At 56.7% G+C, this 23,074-nt stretch overlaps 1 protein-coding gene across 2 annotated transcripts in view; it reads right to left on the bottom strand.

The window, feature by feature from the left end:
• Positions 1-23,045, bottom strand: part of MEGF8 (multiple EGF like domains 8) — a 41,490-nt gene extending 18,445 nt beyond the window's left edge. For both annotated transcript variants that reach the window (XM_036274401.1, XM_036274402.1), the window contains exons 1-25: positions 22,227-23,045; positions 16,713-16,876; positions 16,261-16,467; positions 15,280-15,460; positions 15,111-15,199; positions 14,142-14,557; positions 13,572-13,717; positions 13,326-13,448; positions 10,798-10,952; positions 10,347-10,466; positions 9,677-9,821; positions 9,435-9,598; positions 7,781-7,981; positions 7,200-7,400; positions 6,552-6,788; positions 5,684-5,802; positions 5,467-5,598; positions 5,261-5,374; positions 4,583-4,831; positions 3,888-4,087; positions 2,980-3,190; positions 2,637-2,886; positions 1,984-2,116; positions 331-578; positions 141-251 (exon numbers count right to left, since the gene is read on the bottom strand). In XM_036274401.1, the coding sequence (XP_036130294.1) occupies positions 141-251; positions 331-578; positions 1,984-2,116; positions 2,637-2,886; positions 2,980-3,190; positions 3,888-4,087; positions 4,583-4,831; positions 5,261-5,374; positions 5,467-5,598; positions 5,684-5,802; positions 6,552-6,788; positions 7,200-7,400; positions 7,781-7,981; positions 9,435-9,598; positions 9,677-9,821; positions 10,347-10,466; positions 10,798-10,952; positions 13,326-13,448; positions 13,572-13,717; positions 14,142-14,557; positions 15,111-15,199; positions 15,280-15,460; positions 16,261-16,467; positions 16,713-16,876; positions 22,227-22,413 (4,503 nt within the window). In that variant the 5' untranslated portion in view covers positions 22,414-23,045. The remainder of the gene's footprint in view (positions 1-140; positions 252-330; positions 579-1,983; positions 2,117-2,636; positions 2,887-2,979; positions 3,191-3,887; positions 4,088-4,582; positions 4,832-5,260; positions 5,375-5,466; positions 5,599-5,683; positions 5,803-6,551; positions 6,789-7,199; positions 7,401-7,780; positions 7,982-9,434; positions 9,599-9,676; positions 9,822-10,346; positions 10,467-10,797; positions 10,953-13,325; positions 13,449-13,571; positions 13,718-14,141; positions 14,558-15,110; positions 15,200-15,279; positions 15,461-16,260; positions 16,468-16,712; positions 16,877-22,226) is intronic.
• Positions 23,046-23,074: the final 29 nt, after the last annotated feature.

Here is a 23,074-nt window from a genome sequence, read left to right on the forward strand (position 1 = left end):
GGGGTGGGGACATGAGGCGTCAGGCTAAGGTCATGCAAAGTGTCAGGCTGAGTACAGGGTCTGGGAGTGGTCCTAGGAGTGGAAGCGGGGAATGCTCCAGGCTGTGCTGCCCCTCCCGAGACTGGACTGCTACAACTCACGGCTGAGAGGCGGCTGTCCATGAGGGTCTCCCAGACCAGCTGCCCGCCGTCCAGTTTTGTGGCACAGTCGGGACCCCCAAAGCCCTCGGCACAGATGCACACACCCAGGCTCTGGGGGACAGAGGAGGCGGCTTGGTGGGAGCCCTGAGCACCACCCCGTCCCACCTAGCTCACCGCATTCCACCTCTACCTGGTTACAGGTCCCTGCCCCGCTGTAGGCATTGCAGTTTTCAGGGCACAGAGCCATGCGGCAATGTGGGCCAGCCCAGCCCTGGGGACAGCGACAGAGTCCAGCCCCTTCAGCCCCATCCTGGGGCACACACTGCTGGGGAACAGGGCAGCTCCCAGGGCCTCCTGACCCGCAGCGGGCAGAGCCCACTGAAGCGTTGAAGCCCCAGGACGAGGAGCCATTGGCCTCCCAGTGCAGCACGAGCAGGCCTGTTGGGAGAGAGGCCAGAGGCATGAGCAAGGCCAAGGCCAGCCTCTGCTCCACCCCCAGGTTCTGAGAAAAACCCATGTAGTGGGGCAGGGAGGCCAGCCACCCAATCGTCTATAATCACTGCACACCCTGTCCCTGTCCAGCCCATCGGGTTCCGTAGGTCTTACAGCCTGAATTTCATTTCACCCACTGCTTGCCACTTCCTCAGTCTGGCCTGGCCGCCAGCACCCTCCCCCACTGGTTGTCCTGGCTCCCCTACATTCTGCCCTTCACAGCATCCCACGTGATCCTTTGAAAACAGGAATCAGCCTGTCACTTGCAAGCTCCAAACCTTCCACGACTCCTTACTGCTCTCTCATAAAATCGAGTTATATAGAAAAAATAAAAGGTCCGGCAGGCCCTCTGACTTCATCGCCTCCCCCTCATCTCTGGTCCCCTGGGTCCAGCACCAGGCCTCCTTCCTGCTTCTCGGGGCCTGGGCACCTGCTAATTCTCTGCCTGAAGGAGTCCCCCTTGCCCACACTGCCCCCATCAGGCCTCAAGTGAAAACTTCACCTCTGCACAGAAGCCCTGGGGACTCCCCAGACAGGCCAGGAGCTCTCTTCCACTTCCTTTGTCCCTCAATATTCTGAGTATACTTTGTTTGATGCCCACCCCCCCACACTCTCTGTGAACCATGACGGCAGTGCCTGTGCCTCCTGTCCACTGCTGCACCCCTACTATCCAGCTCAGGCCTGGCTCACCACAGGTGTTCAGTCGACACTTGGTGAGTGAAACAAAATGAGTGCCCCTCAGGTCTTTGCTCACCGTGAGGGGCTCTGCACTTGCCAGCTACAATTCTGCCTCTCTCTCCCGGCCTCGGAGCCGCTCTGCTGGACAGTGTGAAAGGAAGCATTCCCAAACCCGGCCCTTAACTGCCCTGGGTAACACATTCTTCCTAGCACAGCTCCACCAGCCTGAGCTGGGTTCTCTTGGCCCTGCTGATGAGTCCTGGTTGTGGGGCTGTCCTGTGCACTGTAGGGTGCAGAGCAGGACCTCTGGCTCGTATCCAGGAGATGCCAGTAGCACTCCCAATCATGACAACCAGCCACCTGCCCCAAGGACATAATCAGCCTTGGTAGAGAACTGTGAGCCAAGGAGATGCTGAGGGGCCCTCATGCCAACCCTTCTGTGTGCCCCAAAGACACATCCTGCTTGGCCCTTCTCTCCAGAGGCAGCCCTGCAATACTCTCTATTTGCCTCTTGACTGAAGGAACTGGGACCCACAGATGGCAAGGGGTTGCCTCATCCACCAAGTCAGTGGCAGAGTCAGGCTGGGTCTTACGCCCACCTTGGTCAGCAAGATGCAGGAGAGCAAGGAACACACAGCCCAGGACAGAGGTCCCACCTCCCCAGTCTCCATACCAGACAGGGCCTGCACAGTGAGGGGCCTGTCCCGCCGCTGACCGCAGAAGGCAGCGATGAGGCTACGGTCCGACTGCACAACACCAGTGTCCAGGAAGCGTGGGAAGCCATCAAAGGCCAGCACGTAGCTCAGCTGGAGGGGTGCAGAGCCGAGGATTAGGAGATGATGAGGACGAGAAAGAGGGATGCTTGGGTCAGGGAGAAGGATTCCAGAGGGAAGGACAATCTGAGACAGAAATGGGCTGTGTGAACATGCTGGGCAGACCGTCAAACTGTGGCATGGAGGCCACCATTCCCCCTCCTGTGTTGACACCTGACACGGCTAATCAAGCAGACACTCTCACCTGGAGCCTCCTTCTCAATACACAGCTCCTAGTGCCTACTAGCAGTTGGTCAGAGTTGGCACACATGGTATGACTATTTACTGTGCCTGGACTGAGGAAAGGAAGTTTGAAGACCTGGGGACTGGAGACAGGAGTCCAGGAACTAGGAGGTGATCTGGTACATGGGAAGGTCTTTGGGCTTAGAAATGAAGGACTGGGGGTCAAAGGAAGAGTTTGGGGTCTGAAGGAAGGTGGCAGTCAGGGTCTGTCTGAGGAGTCAAGGGGGGTGGAGGACATGTGGGTCTGATCCCTAGTGTCCTTGGAGCTCACCGTGCAGGGGGTGCTGCTGTCAGGGGAGAAGGTAAGGGTGAGTGGGGGACAGAGGATTCCAGGAGCACAGGGCTGTAGCACTTCCGTGGCCGAGACAACCCACACACAATACGAAAGGCCTGGCCCGGCCCTCGCTGCCCCACCACCTGGAGGCAGCAGCCCCCCAACCCGGCGTGAGCCCAGTGCCACTGAGGACACGTTGGTGAGGAGGGCGCGGCCCCCACACTCCCGGAAGCAGGAGCCACCGGCCCTGGGGAGACGGAGGAGAGCCAGTGTCAGACCAGTCCTGCCCCATCCCACGTCGTCCCTAACCCCGTGCCCACATGCCTGGCCCCTGGCTCACCGGGGGTCCCCATAGTAGCCAGGGGAGCAGAACTGGCAGTGGGCACCCTCAGTATGGTCCTGGCAGAAGCAGAGCCCGCTGAGGTTGTCGCAGTGGCCGCGGCGCGGGTCCCCGTGCCCATTGCACTGGCAGGGCCGGCAGCCCCCGGAGCCCGTGGCGTTGCCAAAGCTGCCGGGCCGGCACCGTTCACAGTGCTCCCCCCAGGTCCAGTCTGTGGAGGCCCCAGCAGGCAGGGTGCAGAGTCAGGGGCAAGGGCGGAAGGGGCCTGCCCAACTGGCTCAGCTGACCCCTGACCTCACCGGGCTGCTTCAAAGGAGGGTCACCAGGGCCCAGACATTGGGGAATAGCAAGTCCCCAGAGCGGTGACTGAGGCCCCACCAAAGAGATGAGTGCCGCTGAAGCCTGTCTGGGGTCGGAACAGGCAGTGGGCAGGGGCCCAGGGCTGGGTGAGGGGACCCTGAAGCCTGTCGGGTCGGAGCAGGCAGTGGGCAGGGGCCCAGGCTGGGTGAGGGGACCCTGAAGCCTGTCTGGGGTCGGAGCAGGCAGTGGGCAGGGACCCAGGCTGGGTGAGGGGACACTGAAGCCTGTCGGGTCGGAGCAGGCAGTGGGCAGGGGGACCCAGGGCTGGGTGAGGGGACACTGAAGCCTGTCTGGGGTCGGAGCAGGCAGTGGGCAGGGGCCCAGGCTGGGTGAGGGGACACTGAAGCCTGTCGGGTCGGAGCAGGCAGTGGGCAGGGGGACCCAGGGCTGGGTGAGGGGACACTGAAGCCTGTCGGGTCGGAGCAGGCAGTGGGCAGGGGGACCCAGGGCTGGGTGAGGGGACACTGAAGCCCATGCAGAGAAGAGGAAGCTGGAACCCGAGGAGGCTCCCTTGAGGTCAGCCCGGGGCATGGGGGAGGGCAGCTCACCCTGGCACTCATCGCAGAAGCCCGGCCCCCGCTTGCGGCAGTGGCTGTGGAAGTTGCAGCCACAGTCTCGGGAGCAGCGGGGGGCAGGGGGTCCTGGGGCCGGCGTGGGCGGGGGCAGGTCAGATGTCCAGCCCAGGTCACACACGCAGGTGAAGTCGGGAGGGCCGCTGCACACACCATGGCCGCAGTCCTCCAGGCACCTGTGGGGCCGTGGCAAGGGTGGGGGAAGGGCCGGGCAGGCCCAGAGTCCCCAAGGTATCCCCTGCCTTCCCACTCTGCCTCTCATTTCCATGGCAACACCACTACAAGCTAGGTTCTGGTCCTAGACTATGTGGGTGGCCCTGTCTCCAAGGTAACTCTATCACACGTGGTAACACCTGTCTCGATAGTAACCACACATCACCACTAGTGTTCTGTTCTCTGTGAAAACCCCTTTGGAACTTGATCCTCCCCCATCTCCATGGCAACTCTGAAGACTATGGCCCGCAGTCCACGGGTGACCTGTCTCCACAGTAACCAGTGTTACGCTGGGGACCTTGTCACTCTAATGAGGACCTAGTCTGCGAGGTAAAGACCCGAGGCTCACGGGGATGCCGGTTCCACAGGAGGGATTGCAGCACCATGATCACTTCCCCCTCCGTCTCCATGTGCCCCAGCCCGGGGCGACCTCTCCATGGAGCCCACACCCCACTCACGTGCGGTTGCAGTATGTGATGCCATCACCCTGGTAGCCCCGCTGGCAGTGACACTCATAGCTGAGGGGCGTGTTCAGGCAGGTCGCTCGCAGATGGCACCGTGCCAGGCCCAGGCGACACTCATCCACATCTGGACAGCGGGCATATGCCCAGCGGGCAGGGAGGGCCACAGACAGCCCCAGGCCCTCCCCCACCCAGAGGGAGCAGTTACCCCCACCCAGGGGCCCTGAGAAGTCCCCCTGGAGGCACCTGGCAGGTGGGAGGTTGAAGGTGGTGGAGTGGGGAGAGATGATAAAGAAGAGATGGAAACAGAGACGGAGAGAGAAGGCCCACCAGAGAGAGAAACAAAAGGAGACATGGAAGTGACAGAAAGCAAGAGCAGTCAGACAAAAAAAGAGTTTGAAGGACACGAGAGACAGACAGGGATCCAGTGAAAGGGAGAGAGGACAGACAGAAACAGAAAGTCAAGAAGAAACAGAAGAGAAAATGAGAAGAACAAGTTACAGAAGCAGGGAAAGAGTGGAGAGAGAAGAGAGCAACTGAGAGAGACAGGGAAGGGGGCCAAATCAAAGGTGATGGTAAAGAAAAGGCAGAGAGAGAGCAGCCATTAGAATCAGGGCCACGGAGAGCAACCCAGCCCATCCTGCCCATCCACCTGCCCCACCATCCATGGCCCACCGTCCCAGTGTGGGGTTGTCCTCATTGCCACACCAGCCACACTCATGGCTCTGCAGACACTCATGACAGGTCAGGAAGCGGTCACAGCTCCGGCACCGTGGCTCTGAGTGCACGCTGCAGGGCGACAGGTGTGGGATTGTCAGAGCCCAGCCACCTCCACCCTCCCCTCCATGAGCCCAGCTACCCAGACACCACCCTGACCACACCTGTCGTCCCAGCCTCGGCAGCCCCCATACGGGTAGCGGGCCAGGTAGGCAGCAAACAGAAAGCAAGTGTGGGTGGACTGGCACCAGGCACACTGGCTTGAGTTGGCCAGGCAGTCGTCACAGGTCAGGCGCCTGCGGGTGAGGAGTGGGGACAGGGTCACACCATGCTGGTTTATATACCACCCCTACACCCGCTCCCTGGGCCCGGTGGGCTAACTGGCTGCAGAGCGGGGGACACTCCTCCGGGCTCTTCAGGGCACCCCGACCCCGGCCCCGCCGGCTGCACGCCGCGTCCCCTTTCCGGTTGGTGCTCTGATGCCACTCACAGAAGGGGTCCTGGGGGTTGGAGAAGAGCCCAGTTTAGCCCCTTCCTTGGGTTCCCAGTGCCCTGCCTCCCTCACCTGCCCCGCCCCTAAGACCACCTCTCCAAGCCCCCCTCACTCCCCAACTGTCTGCCTCTCCTCTTTCCTCTCCAGACGTCAGCCAACAACATTCATGGTTTCTGCCTGCTCAGCCTCTCTCCCTTTTGGGCACAAGCACCCCTTTGTGTGGTCGAGGTGGGGCTAATTCAATCCTTGGGATCCAGAGACAGGCAAGGGGCCCCACCCCACCCCCTAGGCTCACTGACTGGTCCTACAGTTGGCACAAGACCCAACCCGAGCCACTAAAATGCACTTCTGGGATATGTTGACATGGGGGTCAACAGTGGGGTAGGGACAGAAAGGTGCTTTCCACTTGGCTGAATGGGGGATGCAAGACTGGAGCCCTCCAGGGAAATCATGGTCTGACCGCTGGAGGTCGCAGGCCTGAAGACCTTGGACTCTGCAGCCTGAGCCAGTAAGTGCCCCTCTGGTGAGAGGTACCGAGCTGGGTTTTCTGGCCCCTAAAGTCCTGACTGACAGGACCCCACCCTCCAGCCCCCTCCTCTGCTCCCCACCTGGCTTTGCCTACAGATCAGACTATTGCCCCAGCCATCTCCCCCTACTGCCACCCGTGGGGCCCCTTGGTTGCCCATGTCCCCTTCCCCAGTCCCCTGCTTTCGCTGCCTCCAACTTGACACTGCCCCTCGGTGGCCTGGCAGGCACCTGGGTGCAGGCGTGGCAGTCTCGGTGCTCCTCACAGAGCGGGCAGAGGGCAGGCACCAGCACCAGCAGGGATCCACCGGCCCCACTGTCCCCACAGTGGGCCCCACTCTGGCGCAGGTGGCAGGTGGCACTGGTCAGGCACCAGCCGCAGCCCTGGTCCGCCAGGCAGCCCAGGCAGGAGGAGTAGGAGGCGCAGGCTGCAGAGCGGTAGGGTTCCAGGAAGAAGAAGGAGATCTCCTGGGGAAGGGGCACAGGAGGTCAGGGGTCCATGATCTGACTTGGGGGTCAGGAGTCGAGGTTTGGGGTAGGGGTCAGAGTTTGGAGCTAAAGACTTAAGTGTTTAGAGACCAGGTTGAGAACTCAGGAGCATACAAAGTCATGATTTAGGCCATTAGCAGGCAAAAGGGGATCAGGGTTTGCAACATTCTAGAGATTAGAGGTCGAAGTATGGAGGGCAGAAGTCAGGGGCAGTGGGGTCAGGGCAGAACGTAGAGATGTGGGCAGGGGCAGAATATCAGATCCGGTCAGAGTCTGAGGTTCGGGAGTGGGGTCTGGAGGGTGCATGGTGAGTCCAGAGTTCAGAAGCCAAGGTTTGAGGCCTGAGGTTCAGGATCCCAGGGGATCTGAGGCCCAGGCCTGGGTACTCACACTGCCACCCGGCACACCAGTCCGGTCCCACAGCAGGGTGAGCTCACTGTGCCCGGGGCCCGCAGAGCCGTTGAGCTGGCCCCGGATCTCTACTGCGTACTTGTGGCCCCGGCCAGGGAACGGGAAGAGATGAGCAGACCCTGGGCGCTGTAGCCGCCGCGTCTCTTTCTCCTGCTGAGCCACCCAGCGCCCCACCTCCTCCTGGAGTAGGGGTGAGGACACAGAGGGGCCTCAGGATTTCCCACAGCCCCCCACTCCCGAAACCTCCAAGAGCTTCAAACCTACCTAGCAGCCACCTCTTCCTGGGAAGAGGGGTGCCTCAGGATTCCTTAGACTCCAAGAACCTCCAAGTGCCCTCAGGTCCACCGGTGACCCTCCTCCTCAGGGGCGTCTGACTGGGTAACACAGACCTCCCCCACCTTCTTCAAAATTCCACAAATTGTGTTCACAGTTGAACACCCCAAGGCCCTCCCACCACTAAGGATACATCTGCCTCTGATTTCTCCCCAGTCCTCCCTGCACCACACATCCCTGAGCCTGTATTGACACAATAGCCCTCTGAGTGTCCCAGGCACCCTCACCATGTTCTCTGGGTCGGGGCCACGGGCCATCCGGGCCAGGACGTGGAGGCGCTGGGCCCGGGCCCACACAGCCACATCCTCAGCCCCTGGCCCACCAGGCCCTCCCGGAAGCAGTGGGTGGATGAAGCCACGGTAGACTAGCGATACATCAGTCTCTGGGCTGGGTGTCAGCGTGATGGTTGTGCTTCGGACAATCAAGACCTGTGCCAGTGGGAAGGGGTGAGCATGAGTGCCCCTCTGCATGGCCCACAGTCCCCACACCCCTCAGGCCACATCAGAGCCAGAAAAGATCAGGCAACCCAACCTCCTGCCCTATCTTATGGGATGAGAGACTGAGGCCAGGGGCAGGGGAGGCTGCTCGCCCGGGTTAACTCTGGGAGAAAAGTCAGGACGCCAACTCAGAAAACAAACAGGGTCCCAGCCCTGCTCATCCCCCTCTCTTCAGGATCCTCTTCCCCAGTGCCCCACCTTTCCACCTAAGCCCCTCAGGAGTCCAGATTTAAAAAATAAAATAAAATCCCTTAATTATGGGGTTTGGAAAACTACCATGTTAGTGAACACACCCATGTACCTGGAGGGTGTCACGTCCCAGCTCCATGGGGACAGAAGTTCCTGTGCTCAGAACCTCCAGACCTCACCCTATGTAGCATATTCTCTCTTATGTAATATCAACCAGCCCAGGCCGGTTTGGCTCAGTGGTTAGAGCGTGGGCCCTCAGACCAAAGGGTCGCGGGTTCAATTCTCGGTCAAGGGCATGTACCCAGGTTGCGGGTTCGATCCCTGGCCCTGGTTGGGGTCGTGCAGGAAGCAACTAATCGATGTCTCTCACATCAATGTTACTCGTTCTCTCCCTTCCTCCCTTCCACTCTATCTAAAATCAATGGAAAAATATCCTCGGGTGAGGATTAACATAAAAAAAAAATCAACAGGAGCTTCTATAAAAATAATAGTTTGGTAGTTCTTCAATAAGTTAAACTAATAATTACCATATGACCTAGCCCTTCTGTCCCTAGATACACACCCAAAAGAGTTGAAAATGGGAGTTTAAACAAGAACCTGTGCATGAATGTTCGTGGCAGCACCACATACAATAGCACAAAGGTGGAAACAACCCAAATGTTGGTCAGCTGATGAAGGGTGCGGCACAGCCGTACAATGGAAGGCCGTTCAGCCGTGAAAATGAACGAAGCACTGACACACGCAACACGGAGGAGCCTCGAAAACATGCTCAGCGAGACAAGCCAGTCACAAGAGGCCACGTGGTAGATGAGTCCCTTTATATGACATATCTACAGCTGGCAAACCCAGAACTGAAAACAGATTAGTGGCTGTCAGGGGCCGGGGGAGAGGGGAATGGAGAGTGATTACTTCATGAGTCAGGGTTTCCTTTGGGGTAACGAAACTATTCTGGACCTAGATAGTGGTAATAGTTGCAAATACTGTGAATGTGCTAAACATCACTAATGGTAAATTTTAGGTTATGTGTATTTTACCACAATTTTTAAAAATGTTTTTAACTCAATAGGGAAATCAGACCCTTGAATGTGAAGACTTGCAGGGTAAACACATAAGTGATCAAGATCCATTTGGAAAACGAAAACCCTAGGACCAGCCCTTCAACACTCCACGCTGGACCCCATCCCCAGCTCCCCACCTTGTCGGGCTGGGAAGCATTGGGTGGCTGCTGGAAGGTGAGGAGGTGCAGGCCAGGCAGGAAGCTCTGGGTGACACAGGCCTCCAGGGACGTGACAAAGACAGGTGCGGGCCCCCACCAGCCCACGGTGCCTGAGATCTGCTCTCCTCGGCAGCGGGCCTGCTCTATGAGGACGGGAGAATGGAGGGGGATCAGTGTGGCGCGCAGTGCTGCCCCCTCCCAGACTGCAACTGGTCACTCACCGGGCTGAGGGAGGCAACTCTCATTGTGCACGCACCAGCCCAGGGCGCCAGGCCCCTTGGGAGGAGCTTCAGAGCTGCTGAAGGCCAGGCAGGCCTGGCAGTCACCCAGGAGGCGCCCCAGACCCAGGCAGCTGGCAGGTGGACACTGCAGGGAAGGAAGGCGACAGGGGTCACTGTTCACCGGGGCTGTAGGGATCTGGAAAGGGCTGTGGAGCTAGGAGTTCTGGAGGAGAAGGGGTCAGGAAATTGGAGAAGGGAACTGAAAGCCAACTATAATGAAGGAAGATCGAGAGGACAGGGCTTGCCCTAGCCGGTTTGGTTCAGTGGTTAGAGCGTCGGTGTGTGGACTGAAGGGTCTCGGGTTCAATTCTGGTCAAAGGCATGTACCTGGGTTGCAGGTTCAATCAATGAAAAAAACACCCTCAGATGAAGATTAACCAAAAAAAAAAAAAAAAAAGAGGACAGGGCCTGGGAATCTGGGTACAAATAAGTTCAAAAGGATTGGGAAGAGAGTCAAACTTCAGGGGTCAGCAATCAGGGATGCGGATCTTAGGTGTGAAAACAAGTCTCCTCTCTGTGTGGAGGGGAGTCCTTCTCCATTTGGTTTCAGCAGAGGGCGACACTGAGGCTGGTCTCTGTGCTAGGGGGCAGTGCCAGGACAGTCACTCACAGCCCCTGAGGGGGTCCTGGGAGGCAGTGCAGCTTGGCAGGCCTCCTGACACCAACTGCATTCAGGGTCTCGAGAGCAGACACTGCGGTCCGTGTACATGGAACAGTAGTCCAAGTGGTACTGTAGAGAGACGGGGTGGAAGAAGGGGCTCTTCAGACAGGGGCCTGCTCCCATATTCCCACTCATTTTCATCATCCCAGGGGACGCTGACTGCTCAGTACCTTGAGGACCCCTGTCCAATTCTCTTCCAGTGCCTGGGACCACTGCCCCTCTGCCCTCAGCCCCAGGGACCTCCATTCCTCCTCCCCTGAACCTGGGAACCAACATCCCTCCTCTCATCGACTTAGGGACTCCCACTACTTATCCCAAGGACCCCCAACTTTCTCCCGTATCTGTAGGAATCATGCTACCTCCTTCCCAGCCACCCTCTCCCTATCACCCCAATACTCACATCTGGGGCAGGTGCCTGGAACACAAAGGGGGGCACCTTGTAGGCCATCAAATCCCCACGGGGCCGGCCACTGTACCCACCAGCCACCAAAAGGACACTGCCACCAAGCACAGCTGCCACATGTGAGTACCGACCACTGGGAGGTGCTGCTCGGCCTAGAAGAACACAAACTCCAAGGACATGGGACTCCCAAGCCCCTCCCACCTCCGTGGCTCCGCTGCCCAGACGACTACACCTGGCTCTCCTAAGCCTCAGCCCAGACTCCTAGCTCCTGCTACAACCCACCTGCCCACGGAAACACTTCCAGTCTGCCTGGCCCTGAACCACCTCCAGTCCTTTTTCTCCTCAGGGTTCCCACACCCCTGCCCAAGTCTCCCTTCAGACAGAGTATGATCTTCGGGGTTAGGAAAACTTGGGTGCAAATCCTGGGTCCAACATTTACTTGGGTTAAAATTATGAATCAACTACTGACTAGCTGTGGAGCTTTGGGCAAGAGATTCAACCTCTCTGAGTCTGTGTTCCCTGTTCCCTCCTCTATAAATGGAGCCATGGTCCTGCCCTCAGGGAGCTGCTTGGTTCTCACCTGTTTTCGTCTGCCTGGCACTAGCCTCCCTTTGGTGACGGCCTCTGATTTTCCCCAGGAAAACAACCTTCTCTCTCTCCCAGTCAACAAGGCTCAAGTCAAGTCATCCCTACTTCTGGTAGAAGTGGGCTTTAGTCCAAGCCTATCAGTGTCAGTAACTAGTTCAGAATGGAACTCAAGTCCTACAGTTCTTGAGGAAAAAAACACCCTCTTCCCTCTGGGCATTTTTAGAAATATGTTTTTATTGATTTTAGAGAGAGAGGAAGGGAGAGGGGGAGAGAGAGTGAGAGAGAAACATTGAAGCTGCCTCCTGCGCAGCACCTACTGGGGATCGAGCCCTCTACCTGGGCATGTGTGCTAACTGGAAATCGAACCCGCAACCTCTCAGTGCAGGGGACAACACTCAACCGAGCCACAGCAGCCAGGGCCCCTCTGGGCATTTTAAAGGGGTAAAGTATCACCTGAGAGCTGCTGGTGACCATCTACAAAAGAGAAGCCTGCTGGAGACTGAAGGAAACCCAGCCGAGAACCAGAAAGAGAAATGGCTGATACCATCATGTGACCACCTGGATCCAGCCCAACCTGGAGCTAGAGTTTTCATTCAAATTAGCCAAGAAATTCTCCCTTTTACTTAAGCTGGTTGAGTTAGATTGCTGTCATTTACAACCAAGAGTCCTGGCTGACAGGTAAGTGGTCAGTGACTGGTGACTCCCCTTCCCTCTTAATGAACCTGGACACTGTAAGCACATGAGACCTGGTCCAGGGAATCACAAACCACAGAGGCGGAAGAGGCCTCCGGAAACCTCACACTCTCGCCTGCCCAGTAAAGGGGCCTAAAAGAGGAACAGGGACAAGCAGAGAAGCCCTAGATCAGAGATCTCAAATGTCAGACCCAGGCTTTATTCCTGATGGCCACAAAAGGTTCCTTGGGGACCTTTTCTCTTAAGTGTCCACCCCTTCCTTATGCTCGTCCTCGATCCTCGCTCTTCTATTCTGCGGGGTGGGGAGAACAGACAGGCCTCTGGGAAGTCCTCCTGAAATGATGTGCCCACTTTGTGCACACAAATGTTTTCCTGAAGAAGGGGCCTGTGGCTTTCTTCTGATTCTCAAAGCAATTTCTGATCTGAATTCAAAAGGTTCTCCACACCCCTTCCAGGTGAGCCCTCCAGCCTTGCAACGGGACTCTCACTGCTATTAGACAGCGGGTTGAGCCCTTCACTAGGCTGTCTTCATTCTTCAAGCATGATCTCAATGTATTCTCACAACAGCCCAGTGGCTTAAGTGTTTTTACAAAACCCATTTTACAGATGGGGGAGTTGAGGCACAAAAATTAAATGATGGCTTTTGTACAGATGGTTTTGTACAAAACCATCCTAGTTTTGCCACTTGCCCACTGTGCAATCTTTTTTTTTTATCCTCACCCGAGGACATTTTTCCATTTTTTGTTCAGATAGAGTGGGAGGAAGAGAGAGGAAGAGAGAGAGAGAGAGAAACATCGACATGAAAGGGACACATCGAGTGGCCACCACCCGCATGACCAACCAGGGCTGGGGACAAACTGCAACCGAGGTACATGCCCTTAGCGGGAACTGAACCCGGATCTCTCTGGACCGCAGGCCGACGCTCTAACCGCTGAGCTAAACCGGCCAGGGCCCACTGTGCAATCTTGAAAAAGTCACCTCTTCATGGACATTTCCCAGGAGCAGCAGGAAACTGCCAAACCTGAATTGGAACCTAGATCTGATGCTGCTGTAACTGCCTCCCATCTCCTTGGCAGCAATGCCCTTAGTCCTGTCTGCAGCACAGGCTTGCCCCCTGAGCCAGTCCAATACGGTGTCTGGTTCACCCCGACAAGGACTGAGATGGCTCCTGCCCAAAGCCCAGATTCACTGTGGGAGGAAGTGAGACCCTTAGGAACCCCTCAGGGAAAAGAGGAGCCACTCACCCTCAGGGGTTCCTGGGGGGGCAAGCTCGGCCCCCGACACCCACTGATGGCAGCCCAGGTGGTAGAAGAAGATGCCATCTTCATAGCACTTTTCCTCCTGGTAATGGGTGTGCACATTGCCCCCTGGGAACGGAGGAAAGGGGCACAGCTGGCAAGCCTGGGGGAGGTGGGGACACCCACACAAGGAGCCTCAGCTCAGGGCTGGCTTAGGCCCCTGGCAGACAGGCAGGCAGGGAGCCTCCTTACCATAGACCACCATGTAGTTGCCCAGGACACTGGCTGTGTGGAAGGCTCGCTCTCGTGGGCCCTGAAGCCCATCCCGGCCCTTCAGGGTTGTCCACACGCGCCGATCCACATGGAAGAGCTCAGTGGAGTTGACCCGCACCGAGAACCTATGGGGGAAGGCAGAGGAAGGACTCAGGGCAAGAGGGGCCTCTGTCCCCATCCTCTGGGCTGTTCAAGTTGTATAATCACTCAGGGTTGAGACCAGTGATGGCTGGGTTTATGTACCCTCAGAACTAGAAACTCCTGCGGGCAGGACCCAGGTTGGACTCCTATCTGGGTTCCCTGCACAATCTTCCCAGGGTTGGACACCAAGCAGGGGCTAGTGGAATGGACAGACGGTGGGAGGGTGGGAGGAAGCAAGTGATCAAGAGGCTGAATGGGTGGGTGAGTGAGTGAGTGAGTACGTGAAGGAAGGAGTGACGGAATGACTACAGGAGTCCAGGGGTAGGCGAAGCCCACTACTGACTAAAGGCCCAGGTGTTGGGCCAGGCCTGGCTCTGCAGAGCAGAGGTTGTGGGGCAGGTCACTTACCGGGCAGTGGAGGGCCGGTGTCCACCATGCACCAGCAGGGCTCGAGATGGGGCGTGGAACACCATGGAGTGGCCAGTGGCGGCGGGGGGCCGCCCCCCTGCCGGAATCACCCGCTCCCAATAGCCCCCACTGACACTGTCAAGACGGAAACGGAAGAGGCCGGAGGAGAAGAGGTCGTGCTGGGTACGGCCACCAGACACATAGAGCCAGATGTTGTCCACTAAGGCGGCTGCGTGACCTGCCAGACCTGGTGGCCCCGAGGAGCTAGAAGCAGGTGGTGCCAGTTGCTCCCAGTGGCCCCCGGCCAGCGGGCTAAAGGCCCACACGTCACTAGTGAGGGAGCCATTGGCCAGCTCACCGCCCATCAGCACCAGGGAGTCAGCCCAGGCTACAGCCACATGGGAGTGACGGGCAGCCTGTGAAGAAGAGACAGAGATGGAGAAGATGACAGATGGTGACACACAGAGTGACAGAGCCAGACACAGACACAGAGATGCAGAGACAGAGAAAGACGGAGGCACAGAAAGACAGACAGAGGTGAGACAAAGACAGAGATATACAAAGAGAGAAAAGAAGAGAGACAGACCCAGAAAGATAGACACGTGTGAATGCGAGCAGAGGGGAGACAGAGAAACACAATAAGAAAGGCGGAGTCAGGGAGACAGAAATAGAAGGAGGAATTATAGAGCAAAACAAAGAGAAATAGAGATACAGTCCAGAAAGAAGGAGACACAAGGACCGAGAACAAAAATGAAGAGATGGACCAAGAGAGAGACAAGACACAGAAAGACAAGATATAGAAAGGGATATAAAGGAAGACAAAAGAAAATCTAATGTAGAAAGCAGAAACAAAGGAGTAGGTGTTCCCCTGTCAAGCCACAAGCTGGGGGGACTATGGGGCGAAGGGGTGGCTCTGGGACTGACAGAGTGGGTAGGTGCCTCCAGGCAGGGCAGAGGTGGGGTCCATACCGGGGCAGGACTCAGGTCCCAGTGCTCCCAGGTGTTGGCAGAGAAGTTATACAGCACGAGGTCACCCAGGGCGCTGTTGAGGTCCTGGCCTGTGGAAGGTAGATGGTCTCAGGCCCTGGCCACAGGCTGCCAGACCTCCAGACCCCAGATACTCACCCCATATGCTCACCTCCAAAAACGGCCAACAGCCCTGGTTGGGACAGGAAGGCACCAGCCGCCCCGACACGGGCAGAGAAGGCAGGGTCCCCAGCACTCACGTTGTGCCACCAGCCAGCCCCCTGGTTCTCCCACAGGTGCAGGTCACAGGCACGTCCCAGGAAGCCAGGCTCACAGCGGCATGGTCCCAGGGGCTAGGGGGAAGAAAACACAAAAGCAGGGGATAGAGAGGAAGAGGAGATAGGGAGACAGGAGGAAGAGAGATAGAGCCAGAGTGAGACACATGGGCAGAAAGGTAGGAGAGACATGAACAGGAAAGGAGAGAATGGGAAAAAATAAAAAGAGACAGAGATACAGAGGGAGAGAGACACAGACAGGAAGGAGACAGATCAATGGACAGAGGAAGAAACAGACACAAGCAGAGGAGCAGAAAGGTGGAGAAAGGCAGAGAGACCAAGAGAAAAAGAGAAAGACCGAGAGAAAAACGAGGACAGATAAAGAAAATAGATTGGCAAAGAAAGACGGTGAGGTCAACATCATTAGAAGAGCTCAGATCTGGGGAGGTCAAAGCAGGGAGGGCTCAAAGCGTGATCCAGTCCCCAAGATGGACACGCATGGCTTAGGGCCAAGGTCAGTGGTTGAAACCAAAGTCATGGGGCCCAATGCCAGACAGAGAGGCTGGGTGGGTGAGTGAAGTCAGGCCTGGCAAGAGGAAGCAGGATGGGTTCACAGGTGAGAGGTCAGTTGATGAGAACAGGAGTGGGCTCAGGCAGAGGGGCCCGAGGTGAAGATGGGGTGGGGCTGGAGTAACAGGTAGGGTGAAATCCAAAACGAGAGAGCAGTACTGTGGACGACAGCAGGGCCGCTGGTGTCTTGGCAGAGGGTGAGGTGGCTGGGGGAGTCAGACAAGGGCAGAGTCAGATCCAGGAGATGAGAGCAGCAGGCGTGGTCACGGGTCAGGGCCCCAGGGGGACACAGTTGGGGACAGACTCACCGAGGCACAGGTGCCATGGCTGCCACAGTAGGCTGAACACTCCTGCAGTCCACAGTCAGGGCCCCCCCAACCGGGCTGGCAGGCACACACGCCGGGGGGCCGGCACTGCCCGTGGTTGTGGCAGCCCCCAGGGCACAGGGAGAAGCGGAAGGAGGCATTGAAGCCCAGCAGGTTGTAGTTGGCATCGCTAAAGAGGTGCAGCAGCATCTGTAGGTGCAGGTGGGCAGGGTTCAGGGACCCAACTAGGAGGTAGTCCACACCTGCCCCACCCCCACCCTGGAGGTCCCCACCTCATTTCTGTGTCTCTCTGTACCTTTTTCTGTCCCTGTGTCCTTCTGTCTGATGCCATGTCCCTCCCGCTGTCTCTCTGTCCCTCCCTGTGTGCAAACACCCCCTTGCCCCACAATGCACTGAGATCCTCTAGCCACAGCCCACAGCCCGACCCCACCAACCTTGCCTGAGGAAGCCTCAATGGGTGGGGGCCGAGTGCTCCCACTCAGACTAGCAAGCAGGGGCCCTCGTGGGGAGTCACCATCATACACGAACAGGTAGTCATACGTGCACTCCGTGTCAAGGAAAAGGAAGTCCAGCAGGATCCGATGCTGGGGGCTCGGCGCTGGTGGTGAAAACAGAGGGGCCAGGCTCAGATGTGGACCCTCTCCCCACCTCTCCATGCAGACCACCCATAAACAGCAAACCCTGCTCTGCACAATGAGACCCAAAGATGAGTCTGATCTGGGCCCTGCCTTGCAGGGGCTCCTGGTCTCATAACCCGAGGAGGTCAGAGCTCAGACAAGGAATTGCAGCATCAGCCCTGGAAAGGACTCCTGACATCAGGCTCAACACCCCACACTGTTCAAATGGGAAAACAGACCTGCTGAGAGGGAGCCCACCTCAGTGATCAGACAGAGCTGTTCCCATTCACTCCTGAGCTTCAGCACACCCAGGCCCGGGGGTTGGGGCCCAGGCCCAGGCAGAGAGGCATTCTCCCAGGTGGAAAGGACCTCTGTGAGGGTCCCCTGCTCCAGTCTGGGTAGAGCTCCAAGGGCCAAAGCCCAGACCTTAGAGCACCACAGCTCCTCTCTGCCCCATCCAGGGTCTCCCCCTCTCTGCTTACTGTGGAACCTAAAGACAGACTCCGGGGCCAGACTGCCTGGGCTCAAATCTTGGCTCTTCCACTTACTAGCTACTAGCTGTGTGACCTTGAGCAAGTCACCTAACCTTTCTGGACTGGTTTCTTCATCTGTAAAGTAAAGACATAATGGACTGTGGTGGATTCATACTTCCTGGCCATTCCGTCCACCGAGAGGTGAGGGCTGATACCCTGTCCCTTGAAGAGCCTCAGAGACTAGCTTGACCAACACAAAGCAGCAGAAGTGGCTTTCGGGGCCTTCCAAGGCTAGATCAGAGGAAGCTTTGCAGCTTTTACCTGAGACATGTAGAATGCTCCTTCTCAGAACACAGCTTCATGCTATAAAAAGCCACAGCCAGCCTGGCCAGTGTGGCTCAGCAAGAGGTTGCCGGTTCGATTCCTGGTCAGGGCATATGCCCAGGTTGTGGGCCCGATCCCCAGTGGGGGGCATGCAGGAGGCGGTCAATTGGTGTTCTCTCTCATCGATGTTTCTCTCTCTCTCTCCCCCTCTTCCTTCCTCTCTCTCTAAAATCAATAAAGAAAAAAAAATTTTTTTTAAAGCCAGTCACACGAAGGGGACACATACAGGCATCCCAGCTGACAGTGCCAGCTGAGCTTCCGGCTGACAGCCAGCATCAGCTGTCAGCCCCGAGCGGGAGCCTTCCCGAATGTCCGGCCCAGGTGAGTGAGTGTTCAGATCCGCAGCCCTGGCTGACATGCCTGCGCCTGTGTGAGAGGCGATAACACACAGAAAGTGCTTCGTGGGGCCTAGCGCTTCCGAAATGCCACTACTTCTAGCACTGTCATTATTCATACTCTCTGCCAGGTCCTGGTTCCAGAAGGTTCTCTCATCTCACATCTCACACTAAGGGCTCAGGGAAGTCTTCTGGGCTAGAGAAGTTAGACTTGGGTTCCAGCTCTGCTCCTGATCTGCTGGAAGACCCTGGACCAGCCCCTTCCGCCGTGCCCTTGGGCAGAATCATCTGCATGCTGGAGATGCTCATGGAGCACTCACTAGCAGTGTTATTTTGGGCCAGTGCCATGGGCTCTCTGAGTCTCAGTTTCCTTCATGTAAAATGGGGATAAGTCTACTCACCCGCTAAGGTTAGTATGGAGATTCGAGATGGTCAATCTAATGTGTCATCCCAGACCTTGTCCTCTCTCCAGGACCACTGATCAGTCTCCTTTCCTGGCCTCCCAGTCTCCCATCTTGCCCTGACATGGATCCCTGAGTGATCTTCCTAACTTGACATCTGGTCCTGGCCCTCCCCTGATCAAAGGCCTTCCATGGCTCCCGTCATCCCCAGAAGAAAGTCCGGTGTTCTAACCTGACATCTGAAGTCTTACCTTGTCTCACATCACCCCACTGCTTGCAGCTCTATCAGGAGTTGGGCCTTTGTTTTTTAATCCTCACCCGAGGATATTTTTCCATTTTTTTTGTTCAGATAGAGCGGGAGGGAGAGAGAGGAAGGGAGAGAGAGAGAGAAACATCGACGTGAAGGGACACATCGAGTGGCTGCCACCTGCACAACCAACCAGGGCCGGGGACAAACTGCAACCGAAGTACATACCCTTAGCGGGAACCGAACCCGGGTCTCTCCGGACCGCAGGCCGACGCTCTAACCGCTGAGCCAAACTGGCCAGGGCAGGAGTTGGGCCTTTGTATATGCTTCTCCCTCTGTCTGGAACACATTCTCCCTTCCTACCAGCAAGTTTCCCTATCCCACCCAGGAAGCCTTTCCTGATACCCCTGGCTGGGTTAGGTGCCCCTCTTAGGGGTTCTCGCTTCCATTATAACCTTCATCTGTAGCCAGGTCTGTCTCCCCAGCAGCCGAGGAGGCCCACACGGCAGGGCCTGGGCCTAACTCATCTTGGGGTCCCTCTCTGACATTGCCCAGCACAGAGCCTGGCGCTGAGCAAGGGTTCAGGAAATGCTGGATGAAGGAATGAGGAAACGCACAGAAGACAGACTAATGAAGTTGTTGGCTCTCTCTCAGGCTCTGACAAGAGCCCCAGAGAACTTCACAACAGACCAGAGCCATAGTCTGGGAAACGAAGAAGAACCATTCAGCTACACCAGACAAGAACTCCCAGTCTTACCAGCCTCAACCAAACTATAAAGCTCAAAACAAGTACATCTTTGTTAAGTGTCTGCAGAAGCAGGCTCACCATCTGCCTTCCCCAAGTTCCTCCCTAAGTTCAAGGTCTCCTGTTTCCACCCAGCATGGGCCCAACCCCATGCCATCCTGAACAGAGATCCAACCACAAAACCCACTGCTTTTCAAAAGCAAAAGCCTCTTATTCAGGAGGATGTTATGAGGACTGAATACAATAAAGCATGAATGTGGTACAAAAGTAAGTGTTTCAGTGGCTTATTTCTTTAATAGTCAGGGCAACATGTTGGTTCTTGGAAGTGAAAGGCTTTGGGAACAATGGAAGATGAAGGGAGACTATGGAAGTCTCCCAGACTCCTCCCTTCCCCAACATCCAACCAGTTGGTCCCCAAGTTTCATTGGTGGAACTTCACAAACATCTCTCAGTGCTCTCCATGCCTTTCTACCTCTTTAGTTCCTGCTCCAGACAGAACTCATCCTCTCCTGCAAGACTAGCACACCAAATCCCCAGTCCGCGCCCATGCAGCTTGAGAGTGAAGCCCCACTCCTGCCCAAAATCCCTCTGTGGCTCCCTTCAATCCCAAGAGCAAAGCCAAGCTGCTCGGCATGACATTCAAGGCCCCTCTTCCCCTGTTTCTAGTGCCCTCCTCATTTCCCAGCCAACAGTCTAGCCAGACCAGACCAACCTATACATGGCTCCTAAGACACACCAACCTCTCTTTTGTCTTCACAGAGGCTGTTCCCTTTTCTCACCCAGTAAACTCCTATGCATGCTTCAGAACCCCGTTCCAGTAGCTTTTCCTCTGTGAGCCCCCCAGCAGTGTCCTCTCACTCCCTTACAGGCTCCTCTACCCAACCCTGTACCTCCTTCTGTCTCAGACCTGGGCACACTGTGTCCCCAACCAGGCTGGGGCTTTTCAAGGCCAGAGGATTATTATTATTATTATTGTTTTATCCTCACCCAAGGACATTTTTCGATATTTTGTTCAGATAGAGTGGGAGGGAGAGAAAGAGAGAAACATCGACATGAAAGCGACACATCGAGTGGTTGCCACCCACACGACCCAACCAGGGCTGGGGACAAACTGCAACCAAGGCACATGCCCTTAGCGGGAACCGAACCCAGGTCTCTCCTGACTGCAGGCCGACGCTCTAACCGCTGAGCCAAACCGGCCAGGGCCAGAGGATTATTTATACCCCTAACACATACACACACTTCCCATTCTGTTCTCACCCAAAGACAGAAATGGCCCCCAAAGCTGGGGATAGACACGCATGCCTAAGAAACATGCTTCATCCATACCCCATACAACAACCATAAATAACACATTAAACATAAATTAGATCATGTCCTTCCCCTGTTTAAAACCCCTGCATGGCTCCCCAATGCCCTGGGATAAAGACCAAGCTCCATAGCCCGCAAAGGGAGGTTCTGCATGATCCAGGCCTTGTCACACCTCTGGCCTTTGCCCAGGACCTCCTCTAGGGGACCCCCACCTCTCCTTGGAGGCCAGTTCCTATATCCACTGCCAAGTGAGGCCTTCCTGGACTTCTCTTCCACCTCCCTATTACCCTCAGGAAACAGCTCAAAATCACAAGATCCTGCATTCTCTGCCTCCTCTCAACCCTCAGCTTCTGGCTCATGGTTTATCTTGGGGTATTGTGTTCTAGTACACTGCACTTCTACTTCCTCAAAAGCACCATACCCTCCTGCATCCAGGCCTTTGTATGAGCTGTTCTCCTTACCTGGAATGCTCTTGTGTTCCTTCCTACACATGCCTCTGGTCTCAGCTATCACCCAAGCTAAGTCAGACATTTTCTCTGGGCTTCCCACTATTTAGGAGTGAGTTTGTTTCCTCCACTGGACTGGAAGCCCACGAGGGTAAGGCTGGGCCCTTGCACAGGCTGATCCCTCTTCCTGGATTGCTTGCTCTTCTTCTTCCTCCTGGCTGATTCCTATTGGTACTTTAGGTCTCAGCTCAGACATCTCCTCCAGGAAGTCCTCTCTGCTCACACTGGTCCCCAGGTGCAGAGGCACCTCCTCTGGGATCCCTCTCACCTGTGGGGTTCCTCTATCACAGTACAACTCTGGACCACCGCTCTCTATTAATGTGTTTGTCTCCTTCACTGGATCCCAAGCCTCAAGTCATTGGGAACTGCTGGGACTGCCTTAGTCTCTGCTATGTCCCAGTAGCAAATATAGCATCTGGCACATGAATGATTGCAAATATACTTTTATTGAAGTACTTTAAAATCTAATGCTAATACCATGTACTGAACGTTTACTATTTGCCAGGCACGATGAAAACCTGTTGTCATTTCATTCCAACGACCCTCTGAAATGAGTACTATTATTATCCCCACTTGGGGGAGGGGAAGCAACCTCAGAAAAAGGAAGCCACCTTCCCCAATTCACTAAGGTAGTTGGAAATGGAACCAAAATTTAAAGCAACATGATTGGGATCAGAGCCCGAGATTCTTTCTAACACTCAGAATATCCCCTCATTGATGCTCCTAGCTTGTAACTGTCCATCTGAGTCTGGATGCAACTCCTCCACCAGACTTCAAGGCCTTGCAGGGCAGGGCCCGGGCGAGCTGTATTTGACAGCAAAGGGGCTGGATCAGAACCGGGCTCTGGGAATGTGGTGAATGGATGAATGAGTGCACAAATGAATGAATCAGCAAACGTCTGGGTGTGTGACCCACCCCACCCCACTCACCCTCGATGAGCCACTCGCAATTGCCATTGACGCTGTAGTTGCCCGCACCATCCGTCACGAAGCCTGGGGCCTCTCGCAGCACTTGCCGCTGACCCTTGCAGTCCCCTGCCCGGGCCCCAGGGCACAGCGGCCCCAGCACCGCCAAAGATAGAGCCAGTGCGGCAGCCAGAGCCTGGCCCAGGGCCATCGCCACCTCCGGCACTGACCCTTACAGACAGCGCGGACCCTCCACCGGTGTGAGGCCCTGAAAATGCGACCTCTATGGATGGAACATGGCCTTGTAGACCGGGGAGGTCCAGGAGTTGCAGTCCCCACGAAGGGAACCGCCGCTGTTGACGGGCTCTGGAAGTCGAGGGATGGGCCCTATAGACCCATGATAGGCCCTGCAAATGGGGTTGCTACGGACGGGGCCGACCCCCAGGGACCGTGGAAGTCCCTTATAAACACAGGCCCCCATAGGATAGCTGACCCCATACACGGTGTCCAGCAATTACAGCCGCGGACCGCTGCAGGCCGAAACGGACCTTAGAGATGGGGGGGTCTCCCGCGGGCGAGAGGCCCTACAGCCGGGCGAGGGCCTCCATAGAGGGTGCGGGTTGGGCCGGGATGGCCAGGATAGGGTTGGAGAGACTCCAGCCAGTGGCGGAGCCCGCCCTCACGCCTCGGGCCTGGACCGCGAAGATCCACTCCCTCGCTCACCCACCCGCGCTTCCCTCCAGCGCTGGATAGGCCAGATCACAGAGACGAGGGGACGCTCGGGCCAGAGCGGCCCCGGGAAGACCGCTGGGTGGGCGAGGGGGCGGGGCCGAGCGGCCGCTGTGGGAGGATTGGGACTGGGAGAGGAGGCG

This window comes from Molossus molossus, unplaced genomic scaffold (assembly GCF_014108415.1).
Source record: "Molossus molossus isolate mMolMol1 unplaced genomic scaffold, mMolMol1.p scaffold_m16_p_21, whole genome shotgun sequence".
Taxonomy (NCBI): domain Eukaryota; kingdom Metazoa; phylum Chordata; class Mammalia; order Chiroptera; family Molossidae; genus Molossus; species Molossus molossus.